The sequence below is a fragment of the Arachis duranensis genome, chromosome 3 (assembly GCF_000817695.3).
Source record: "Arachis duranensis cultivar V14167 chromosome 3, aradu.V14167.gnm2.J7QH, whole genome shotgun sequence".
Classification (NCBI taxonomy): Eukaryota; Viridiplantae; Streptophyta; class Magnoliopsida; order Fabales; family Fabaceae; genus Arachis; species Arachis duranensis.
In genome coordinates, this window is record NC_029774.3 from 8,851,504 (window position 1) to 8,862,798 (window position 11,295).

The 11,295-nt window shown below is 38.3% G+C and overlaps 2 protein-coding genes across 4 annotated transcripts; one reads left to right on the forward strand and one right to left on the reverse strand.

Annotated features, from left to right (window-relative positions):
* Nucleotides 1-6: 6 nt before the first annotated feature.
* LOC107477443 (protein PARTING DANCERS-like) lies at nucleotides 7-2,858 on the reverse strand. Of its 3 annotated transcripts, none has more exons than XM_016097456.3 (8): nucleotides 2,615-2,858; nucleotides 1,592-1,620; nucleotides 1,327-1,415; nucleotides 1,130-1,225; nucleotides 934-1,028; nucleotides 817-857; nucleotides 635-718; nucleotides 7-395 (listed from the first exon to the last, which is right to left on the reverse strand). In XM_016097456.3, exons 1-8 carry the CDS (start codon nucleotides 2,664-2,666, stop codon nucleotides 246-248), a joined length of 636 nt encoding a protein of 211 aa, XP_015952942.1. In that variant the 5' UTR covers nucleotides 2,667-2,858; the 3' UTR covers nucleotides 7-245. The 3 variants fall into 3 exon arrangements, with proteins under 3 accessions (XP_015952942.1, XP_052115589.1, XP_015952941.1); XM_052259629.1 differs by having other exon boundaries at nucleotides 7-356; nucleotides 1,496-1,620; XM_016097455.3 differs by having other exon boundaries at nucleotides 1,496-1,620.
* Nucleotides 2,859-7,320: 4,462 nt separating this feature from the next.
* Nucleotides 7,321-7,911, forward strand: LOC107477428 (uncharacterized). The gene has a single exon (XM_016097440.1). The coding sequence runs from the start codon at nucleotides 7,321-7,323 to the stop codon at nucleotides 7,909-7,911; it is 591 nt and encodes a 196-aa protein (XP_015952926.1).
* Nucleotides 7,912-11,295: the final 3,384 nt, after the last annotated feature.

The window sequence follows — 11,295 nt, forward strand, 5'->3', positions numbered from 1 at the left end:
ATGAAAACTTATTGCAGTACAGACAACAGCAGTATGATGAGATTTGAATACTGTTTAACTGGAAGGTTTCTAAGTCGTTATCTATTTTTCGGTCTAATTTGAAACTACGAATACGAGAACTATTCTAAGTGAAGCTAACCAGATAAAGGAATTAAAAGGAGATACTCACTTTATATTATTATTTTTTGTTGTTGTGGGAGAAAACAAAAGATCCCGACCTGCCGGATTCCATTGTTATTGCGCCATCAGGTGATCTTGGGAGAAGAGTAAAACTTGGGGTCCCTCAGAAACCTTGAAATCATCTCTGCCTTCTCAGCAGAAAGGTCTGTGTTCTCCAGAATTTGGTCTTTTGATGCCTTGGCAATTGCTTGGACAGAACCAATAGCTTGACTAAGCTGAATTGAGCGACCAGAATGACAAAATAACTCAAGCTATGCCTATATGCATATGCTTATCATGGTTTCATTTCATATTTAAGTCAAATATTAGGTGATATAGCTATTGTTAGAGAAAGATACTCCAGAGTTTAAACATCTATTATAATCAAGAATCCTGAGCTTTAGCACTGTTAGGTTTAGGCATGAAAAATCACGAAAACTAAAATGAGAAGTTGCTTCATAATAAAATGATTTACCGCATTTGCGTCATGATTGTCAATGCCTGGAATCGAAGTAACCACTTTAAGGTAAAAATTCATTCCTTGCACCGATAGCTTCTTCTTTATAACCATAATAAAAGTTCATGCATTAAATCAATATTTAAGTTTAATTCTCAAGTCCTGGAAGCTAATTATTGTATGCACTTCGCACAACTGACCTCAGCTTTCAGTTTCTCTCCAACTTTCTGCTGCTTGTATACTGTAATTATTTTTAATATAAGAAATGTCAATTGGAACAACACATCAAAGTTGGTACACTAAGTTTCAGTTTTTACCTCCAGATGAATGAGCTATTTTTACCATCTTTTCAAACCCCATTTCTATGTCCTGAACTGGAACAAACGTAGGCTTGCCAATCACCATCTCAAATCTATTCGTAAAACATAAACATGGATCTTGCTTTCTCACTATTGAAGTTGTACATAGCAAATGATCAATCAGAACAAAATAAAAGCAACGCATGTAACTCACGTGAAGTATGACTGAATAAATGAATTCATTTGCTGTTTAGCTGGGAGTGTGATGATAACATAAAAACGTGCAAATTGTGTTCTCAATTTCTGAACTCTGCATGAGAAGATTTGAATATAACATAAGACTTGAAAAACTCTTTATGAAATAGATAACAAAGTCCCAACTAAAGACTTGAAAACCAACAGCTCAGTTACCTGCTGAAGATCAGAGACACGTTGTTGCAATCCCAGTTAGTCACAAAAACAAATGCTACAGACAAACCCCCACAATTGAAAATGAAGTCCTGCAAATAACCTTCTCAAAAGTCAGTGGAGAGTCAGTATTTGAAATAAACATTAAAAGAACATAGAATCTGTAAATTACAGGAGCAATAGGTACAAAATTAAGGCGAAAAGAATTTGCAGAGAGGAAAGTGGAGATGAAGTTGATAACATATGGATGTTGTTCCCCTTTCCATACATTTCTCATCAAACAGACTCCCCCTGTGCCTGCAATAATACATAATGGTAGCCTCATTATATAGTGTCGGATGCAATTTTCTGTGATTAAACATTTAAGCACGAAAAATAAATATAAAAACAAACATGTGATGCTATAATTGCCTGCATCGAGCTGTATACTCAGTACAGGGTTAAGACAGTGCATACTTTAGAAGCTAAAACAAATAGATAATGATCGAAATTCAGAAGCATTATAATATACTTTTAATCTATGGTTGCAGATTAACAAGCAGCTCTACCAACATAAGCATTCTCTTGAAAACGCCATTACTGGTACCTAAAATATTCTCATATGCCTCAAATCAATCCATGCTATAGCTAGATTTGTTGCACCATAGTCCATAATTAATTTATGATAATTACGAATTGTTAGTTTTGTACAAGCTACTTAGGCAGTTATAAGGGAAGTTAAACTTGTCAATCTCTTATTCCCTGTGATTCTATGAATACAAACCAGTCTGATTATTCGATGAATTGTAGTGAATTAAAACCACTTCAAAAAACATTTATCGTATTCGAAGTATGAAAACAGATCGATGAATAAAAGCAATAGATCCCTAAAACACGAAATTCAAATTGATTTTGAAATTTTCTTCTGCCGATACACATGAAGTTGTTCCTACACCGAAATCAAATCAAATCGAAAGAAGAGAAAGAGAATCGTGTGAACCTACTCTTCTCATTTCATCTTGTTATTAGTAAATCAAAGCCTCATTACTACTAATTTTACTACTGTATCAGCTAGCATTAGATCGGTTCCATATCCTCGATGTATAGGATTCGTAGTGCTAACAAACGGAATCCAAGCAAAACAAAACATGATTAATTTTCTCTCGGATCAAACATAATCGATAAGGAAAACCAAAAACTAAGAATATTTAAAAAAATGAACTAAATCGATAAGCAGAGCATTCGTGTCTGGAAACGAAATTGTGACGGTTACAGTGTTTATCAGGTGATTAAGAAAACAAAAGATCGGTACCGGATAACGTGGCATGCGATGGAGCTGAAGTAGTTGAATCACTGAGGTGCATATCCACGAAAACTGAGAACTAAGCATCAGAGAAAGAAGAAGCGATTTGTTAGATGGATCTCGAACTCGAAGCTCGTTCTCTTTCGGTATTGCAAGCACGAACAACGGAAATAGAAAATGGAACGTGATTCCCGTCTCCAGTACACAAAAATAAGTGTTTCCCGCCACCGTTTTGAACCAAATTAATGGATTTATACTTCCCCAGACTTTTTCAAAATATAAAGATTTTTTCTACTGAATAGTTTCTTTAGTCGGTCTTATCAGAACCAGAATGGACCGGTCATTTTGACCGAAAAATAAAAAACCGGTGGTCTAATTTATCTCAACTTTATCCTACTAACTTGTACGGTATATATGCATATATGTCTAGTCCATTCCTTCTGAATGTTAGATCGGATTAATTTTAAAATTGGTCAACAGACTTTAAACCCGCTGAAAATCGGTCGGATCACAAGAAACCGGTGAACTGCATGGATCCGTGCACGTCGCAGCTCTACCATAATAAAAAGAGTAAACTACAATTTCTATCCACGAAAATTTTAGTGTGTGTTTGGATTACAGTTTGCAAACGGGAGTTTGCATAAAATTGATTTTGCAAACTTGATTTTGGTCAAAAGTAGGTTTGTGTTAAAGTGATTTATGTTTGGTAATTTTTGTATCAAAATGGATTATAGTAAAATAAATGTTGTTTGACTTATACCATTCAAAATCACTTTTAGATAAAAAATTACTAAAATGGACATCAACTTAGATTTGTTTTTATATTATCCTATTGTTTTAATTTAGATATTTAAATAGATTTTATTAGTTAATTTTATAATAAAATTAATATTTACTTACTAAAATAAAAATAACATATAAAAATAGACAAAATATTTTTTTAAATAAAAATAAAAATTATATATTTTAGATATATATATATTGTTACGGTGGGTAACCGGAGATTAATACGACGGATGGCGTTTGGCGGCCCAAGTGTATGATGGAGGAGAACTCCGGAAAGGTCCGCAACTCGGGAGACTCCGTCCGACTTGTGCTCGCGCGTGAATGGGGGGTGGTACCTGCAAAGACACTCCGATGCCTAAGTTAGCAAGAGTGTGAGCAGGTCTAGAGAGTATATAATTTTTTACTATTATTATTATTTACAGTTAATTTTTTATTTAATTTACTTTACCTAATAGAATTAATAAATCATATTATAAAAAGATAATAACAAACATAATACATAAAAATCACGATTATAAAAGTGTATAATGTCAAACAAATAGTTAAAAAAATAAAAATAATAAATAATAGAAAATTAGAGCTCATATAAATAGAAATAACAAGAATTTTATAAATAATACAATAACATATACAAAGGATAAAGTTGGTAAAAAGTAAATAAAAGGTTAGTATCTATGGCTAAAAGCCCGTTAAGAAAACGCAGAAACTAAAAATAGTTGCTTCTTGTAAACGCTGGTTTTGGCAGCAGAATCATTTCTGCGTTCATGAGAAAAAAATTTGCCAAACCAAAAGTCGAAACTTTCAAGAAATTTAAACGTGTTTCTTCCCTTCTAACGGGTTTCCCAAACACACCCTTAAACGTTGACAAATTTACCTACAAAAAGAAAATTATCATTTGTACCCCTAAAACATGAGTTCTATATAAAAAAATTATTCAAATACTAAAAAATTATTTTAAAACTCTAAATTACCCTTTTTCTAACCCTAATCTCAACCACCTTCTTCCAAATCTCATCCCTTCCTTTAATCTTTTTAGAAATTTCACTACCTCCTTCACCAACACCAACACCACCACCATCTCCACCGCCACCAACCGCCAACCTCACCTTTCTCTTTCTCCACAGCCATAAACAACAACGATAGTGATGATCTTTTACTTCTTGCAACCTTTGTTTCCTGCAACTATTCCTCTGCTCTACGCCTTGCGTTCTTCTCTTCTTCTATCACAAACACGCTACCACTCATTCCTCTTCTCAACCCCTTCCACTTTGATGAACACCACTCTTTCACTATCTCCTACCTCACCACTAAGTGCGGTTTCTTCCATGAAAATGCTCACAGAGCACATAAGCGCATTCTCTTTGACACCCCCATCAAGCCAGATTTGTCATTTCTTCTTCAAAGCCCACGGTTTCTCTCTCCCAAATTACCACCATCATGTGCAAGATTCCCGTGTTACTCACATGCAACCCCACTAAACCGATCTTACCAAAGTTTTAATTTTTAGCATCCAAATGTGCTTTTTCTTATGACATTGTATTGAAAATGATGGAGGAAGGGTGATGATGGTAATGGCAGTAATAGAGTGTTGATAGAATTTGGGATTAGAGAAGTGATGATGAGAAATAAAATTAAAAGTTAGAGTGAAGTTGTTGTTGTTTATGGCTGTGACAGTGGAGAAGGAGGAAGATGAAGCTGATGGTTGGTGACGGTGGCGGTGATGATGGTGTTGGTGAAAGAAGTGGTAAAATTAATGAAAAGAATAAAGAGAGGGTTGAAATTTGCGAGAGGGATATTGAGAAGTGGTAAAATTAATGAAAAGAATAAAGAGAGGGTTGAAATTTGCGAGAGGGATATTGAGATTAGGGTTAGGAAAAGGGTAATTTGGGGTTTTTAGGTTATTTCTTGACGTTTGGATAACTTTGTCATATAGAATCCATCTTTCATAGATACAATTGTAATTTTTTTTTTTTTGTGGGTAGATTTGTCAACGTATAAAACTTTCGTGGGTAGAAATTGTAGTTTACTCTAATAAAATTAAAATAATACAACATATATAATAATTATTAGTTCAAATAAAAAATAAAAAAATATTTACTTATTTATATATTTATTTATTTTTGCGAATCCGCAGATCTAATATGCAAATACCTACCTAAAATCTACAATCTGATCCTATGAGTGTGCAAGTCGGATTAATATCTGTAATTTTTATATCAAATTCGGATAAACACCACAAATATGCGGATAGTCTATCCATGAACACCCCTAATCCAAATCATGCGACTCCAGCCATGCTCCATGCGCTTCACATGCTTTTGCATGTTCATGTGCTCCAACTTGTTAGAAAATACAAAAATTGAGAAAGTCATGGTTCGAACACATGACCTCTAATTTACAGCGTTCCTTCTATGTCACTAAGCTAAATTGACCGAAAAATTGAAGGATAAGTGATTTGGCTAGTTCGGTCTGAATATGGATTGAATTAGCCTCAAAACCGATCAACAGCAATCAAGCCTACCAAAAATCGATCGCTTCAAAGCGAAACTCGCATGTCTACCATACTCTAAGTCATGCGAATCCAACCATGTACCACGCATTTCACATGTTTCCCATATCCATGTGCTCTAGTGTTGCTTCCATGCTACCAAGCTGAATTGACCGAAAAACCAGAAAATTAATAGTCTGGATAATTCGATCTGATTGTTGGATCGAATTAGCCTTAGATCAATAAACAACGGTCAAATTTGCTGAAAAATCAATCGAGTCACGATAAACTCGCATGTCTACCGATACAGAAATTAAGAAAGTCATGGTTCGAATACACCTCCAATTTGCAGCATTTCTTCCAAGTCACTGAGATGAATTGATATTTTTTTAATATATGTCAATCAACATACATAAGTAAATATTCTACTAGATAGTTTTATATTTGTTCATACCCTAGCCCAACACCATGGCCCAGGCCCAAGTAAGCCTAAAAGGTCCAATTCAAAGGTTGGCCTTAGCACCTAACCGACCTCTCATGAAAGAGGTTGGGTTTGACATGAACCCCTCCCCAAGGAGGTCGGGCTAGACATGAGCTGGCAGATAACACTTATTCAAATAAGTAACTGCCCCTAAAATCTCTCAGCCCACTTTCGGAAGCAATGTCTCAATCACCCTAAGATAAAGGGACGGTTATCCACCTTCAGAAGTAGAACTTCTCCAACGGTGGTTATTGGATCACCATTATAAATACACTGACACCCCTCAGGTATCTCTAAGTCCAATACTCGCAAAAACCTGCTTACCCCTTGCTAAGTTAGGCATCGAAGTGTCTTTCAGGTACCACCCCATTCATTCACATACACAACTCGGACGGCGGCTCCCAGACCTCAACCAAGTCGGAGACCACCTTCTATTGACACTTGGGCCAATCATTTCAGCCCAATCCACCTATCTCAGGTTACGCACGTAACATTGGCGTCGTTGCCAGGGACCTAGGGGATCAACGCATAATGGTGGACGACCTGAACGAAGACGGAAACACCGCGTCCGAATCTGAGCAAGAAAACAAAGATGCAGGTAACAATGACAAAGCCATAATCACTCTGCAAGGAGCGGGCGACCAGCACAAAAAAGGCCCCTCGAGGGTAAAAGACCCAAAGGGCACCCCCTCTGACGTACATGGACCAGAGAAAGGGGGGCAATCTCATGCCACCGACCTCATGGGGCTACTTCACGACCACCAAGGACGACTAGAACAGCTGGAACAAGAGCTAGAATGACAACGAGAAATGGAGAGAAACCTAAGGAGAGAGATCGAGCGATGAAAAGTGATTGAAAAAAAGCTCTTGAGATTAGAATCCAACTTTCGAGGTAAGAGCTCTCGCATCGACCAAGAAGATTCCCCCTTGGGGGGAGAAGACCCATTCAGTGAAGACATCATGAGAGCAAAAGTTTCAAGGAACTTCAAAAGCCCCGACATGGATCTATACGACGGGACCACCGACCCAAAGTATCATCTGAGCAATTTCAAAATTCCGATGTACCTAGGCGACGCCTTTGATGCTACCCGCTGCAAAGCCTTTCCGACAACTCTGACAAAGGCAGCGATGAAGTGGTTCGATAGTCTTCCCCCAAGGTCGGTCACCAGCTTCGACGACCTCCCGCATAAGTTTCTTATGCAATTTTTGATTCAAAAGGATAAAGTCAAGCACGCGCCTAGCCTCCTGGGAGTAAAACAGGAGGTCGCAGAACCTCTGAGAGACTACATGGAAAGGTTCAACAAGACGTGCCTAGAAATTCAAGATCTGCCTACAGAGGCAGTAATTATGGGCCTAGTAAATAGAATCCGAGAAGGTCCCTTTTCTCAATTCATCTCGAAAAGGCATCCGACTTCTTTGAGTGATGTACAAGAACGAGCTAAGAAGTACATCAACATTGAGGAAAATACCAGACTACGAGAACCAAGCTGGCGACTCGGGCACTCTCACCAGACAAAGGAGAAGGAGAGAGAGCCCAAGAAAAAAGAATAAGTCGGGCCTGAAAGGCCCAGGAGATATCACTCTTATACTCCTCTACGAGTTTTCCTAGTCGACATTTATAGAAAAATCTGTCATACGAAAAAGCTACCTCCCCATAGGCCCATAAAGAATAAGAAGGGAAAAGTCATAGCGAATACTGTGAATACCACAAAATATATGGGCATTCAACAAATGACAGTTACGACATGAAAAATGTGATAGAAAAGCTGGCCAGAGTAGGTCAGCTTGACATATATCTCATGGAGAGGTCGGACAATCATGGAAAAAGGAAGAGAGATGAAGAAGATCAGAAAAACCCACCACGGATCCCGAAGCGACACATACATATGATCTCAGGAGGGTTCACTGGAGGAGGTCTCACGAAGTCATCTCGTAAGAGACACCTGAAAGAATTCTAGCAAGTCGAAAGCAAGCTACTCGACCTCCCAACAATCAGCTTCACAAAAGAGGATTGGCAGGGTATTGCCTCTGAACATGGCGATCCGGTGGTAATTACTATGATTCTCGCCAATGCCCATCTACACAGAACCCTGGTGGATCAGGAGAGCTCGGCAGACATCCTGTTCAAACCAGTATTTGACAAGTTGGGATTAGATGAAAAGGAGTTAAGAGCGTACCCTGATACCCTATACGGGCTGGGGGATACACCTACAAAACCATTAGGATTCATACCCCTACATACAACTTTTGGAAAGGGGATAAAATCCAAAACTCTAAGCATCGACTTCATAGTCGTCGATGTGGGTTCGGCCTATAATGCTTTAATAGGTAGAACGACCCTAAATCGGCTTGAAGCAGTGGTATCTACCCCCATCTGTGCATGAAATTTTTGACACCATAGGGAATCGCAACCATTAGGGAAAACCAGAAACTGGCAAGAAAATGCTACAATGAAAGCCTAAACCTGAGAGGTAAAGGCAAGGAGGTTCATACCATTGAGCTTGGAGAATCCGAGCTAAAGAAGAATTGCGACCACAGCCTGGGAGAAAGACCGAAAAGGTACAGATCGGGCAAGAAGAAGGAAAAAATACCAACATAGGAGCCAACTTGAAAGAATATTTAAAGCAGAAGCTGATAAGGCTCCTACAAGAGAATTTCAACCTCTTTGCCTGGAAAGCCTCTGACATGCCTGGGATAGATCCCGAGCTCATGGCGCACAAACTGTCGGTATACCCCGGATCACGACCTATCCAGCAGAGAAGACGGAAGCTCGACCCTGAACGAGCTCAAGTGGTCGAAGAGCAAATACAAGCTCTCCTGGAAGACGGCTTCATCAGAGAGGTCAAATATCCGGCTTGGCTAACGAATGTAGTGCTGGTCAAGAAACAGAACGGCAAATGGAGGATGTGCGTCGACTATACCGACTTAAACAAGGCGTGTCCAAAAGACCCGTATCATCTTCCAAATATTGATACCTTATTATATTCCATCTCGGGCTATCAATACTTGTCGTTCATGGATGCATACTCGGGATACAACCAAATCCCGATATACAAGCCGGATAAAAAAAACATCTTTCATCACGCCTAGAGCAAATTATTGCTATGTGGTAACGCAGGAGCCACATACCAAAGGCTGATGAACAAGGTGTTCGGACCTCACCATGGGAGCCTAATGGAGGTATACGTAGACGACATGTTAATAAAAATCAAGGATGGGGCAGACCTCTTGACCGACCTCTCGTAAGTCTTCAACACCATAAGGATGCATGAGATGAGATTGAATCCCGCAAAGTGTGCCTTTGCAGTAGAAGGTTGGCCCAACACCATGGCCCAGACCCAAGTAAGCCTAAAAGGCTCAATCCAAAGGTTGGCCTTAGCACCTAACCGACCTCTCATGAAAGAGGTTGGGTTTGACATGAACCTCTCCCCAAGGAGGTCGGGCTAGACATGAGTTGGCAGATAACACTTATTCAAATAAGTAACTGCCCCTAAAATCTCTCAGCCCACTTTCGGAAGCAATATCTCAACCACCCTAAGATAAAGGGACAGTTATCCACCTTCAAAAGTGGAACTTCTCCAACGGTGGTTATTGGATTACCACTATAAATGCACTGACACCCCTCAAGTATCTCTAAGTCCAATACTCTCAAAAACCTGCTTACCCCCTTGCTAACTTAGGCATCAGAGTGTCTTTGCAGGTACCACCCCCCATTCATTCACATACACAACTCGGACGACGGCTCCCAAACGTCTACCAAGTCGGAGACCACCTTCCATTGACACTTGGGCCAATCCTTTCAGCCCAATCCACCTATCTTAGGTTACCCACGTAACAATATTGATCTAATTTAATTTTAATTTTATACTTACTTTTTTATTATATTTTTAATTAATTTACAATTAATAATATAAATTTAATTTAAACATGTACAAATTTTATACGAAGAAACAATATTACAATTTTTACTATCCATATATAATTTTATATATTTATTTATTTGTTACTAAGTCAAATGGTTTAACTACTGACCACTGGTCGAATTATTAATCTAATAACCAGTAATTTGACTGGATTAATTGTCAATTTGGTTCTGATAACTATACATTTAGTAGAAGAAATAAAGAAAATTATTCTCTCTACGAAAAAAACCAGAAATTATTAATGTTTAAAGAATACAGAGATGATTTAGGCTAATATTATTAATTAAAATAAGTGTAAATGTTGGGAGTAATGATTTTAGTAGAAAACAATTTGAAAAGACTATTAATATTGTTTTCTCCTATCCATTTAAGTTTTTAGGATGAATAATTTCATGATATGGTACCAAAATTTTATGTCTAAAAGATCAAGAGTTCGATATTTAGTGAATCCCAAAAATAAAAAAGATAGTACAAGATACAACAACAACAACAACAAAGCCTTATCCCACTAAGTGGGGTCGGCTACATGAATCAAACAACGCCATTGTGCTCTGTCATGTATCATGTCTACAGAGAGACCGTTTACATGTAGATCTCGTTTGACCACCTCATGGATGGTCTTCTTAGGTCTTCCTCTGCCTTCCATCTCATCCACCCTCCTGACTGGATGTTCTATCGGTCTTCTTCTCACATGTCCAAACCACCTGAGACGCGATTCAACCATCTTTTCCACAATGGGTGCTACTCCAACTCTCTCCCTTATATCTTCATTCCTTATTTTATCCAATCGCATGTGACCACTCATCCATCTCAACATCTTCATCTCTGCCACACTCAGCTTATGTTTGTGCTCTCCTTTAGCCGCCCAACACTCCATACCATACAGCATAGCCGGTCTTATAGCGGTGCGATAGAATTTACCTTTAAGTTTTAAAGGCACTTTTTTGTCGCATATAAAACCAGATGCACTCCGCCATTTTGACCAACCTGCTTGGATCCTATGATTTACATC

Coding starts and splice junctions, on each gene's coding strand:
- LOC107477443 (XM_016097455.3), bottom strand. CDS start 2,666: ATGCACCTCAGTGATTCAACTACTTCAGCTCCATCGCATGCCACGTTA. Junction 858..933: donor AATAGCTCATTCATCTGGAG/GTAAAAACTGAA, acceptor AAATAATTACAG/TATACAAGCAGCAGAAAGTT. Junction 396..634: donor ACAATCATGACGCAAATGCG/GTAAATCATTTT, acceptor CGCTCAATTCAG/CTTAGTCAAGCTATTGGTTC.
- LOC107477428 (XM_016097440.1), top strand. CDS start 7,321: ATGAGAGCAAAAGTTTCAAGGAACTTCAAAAGCCCCGACATGGATCTA.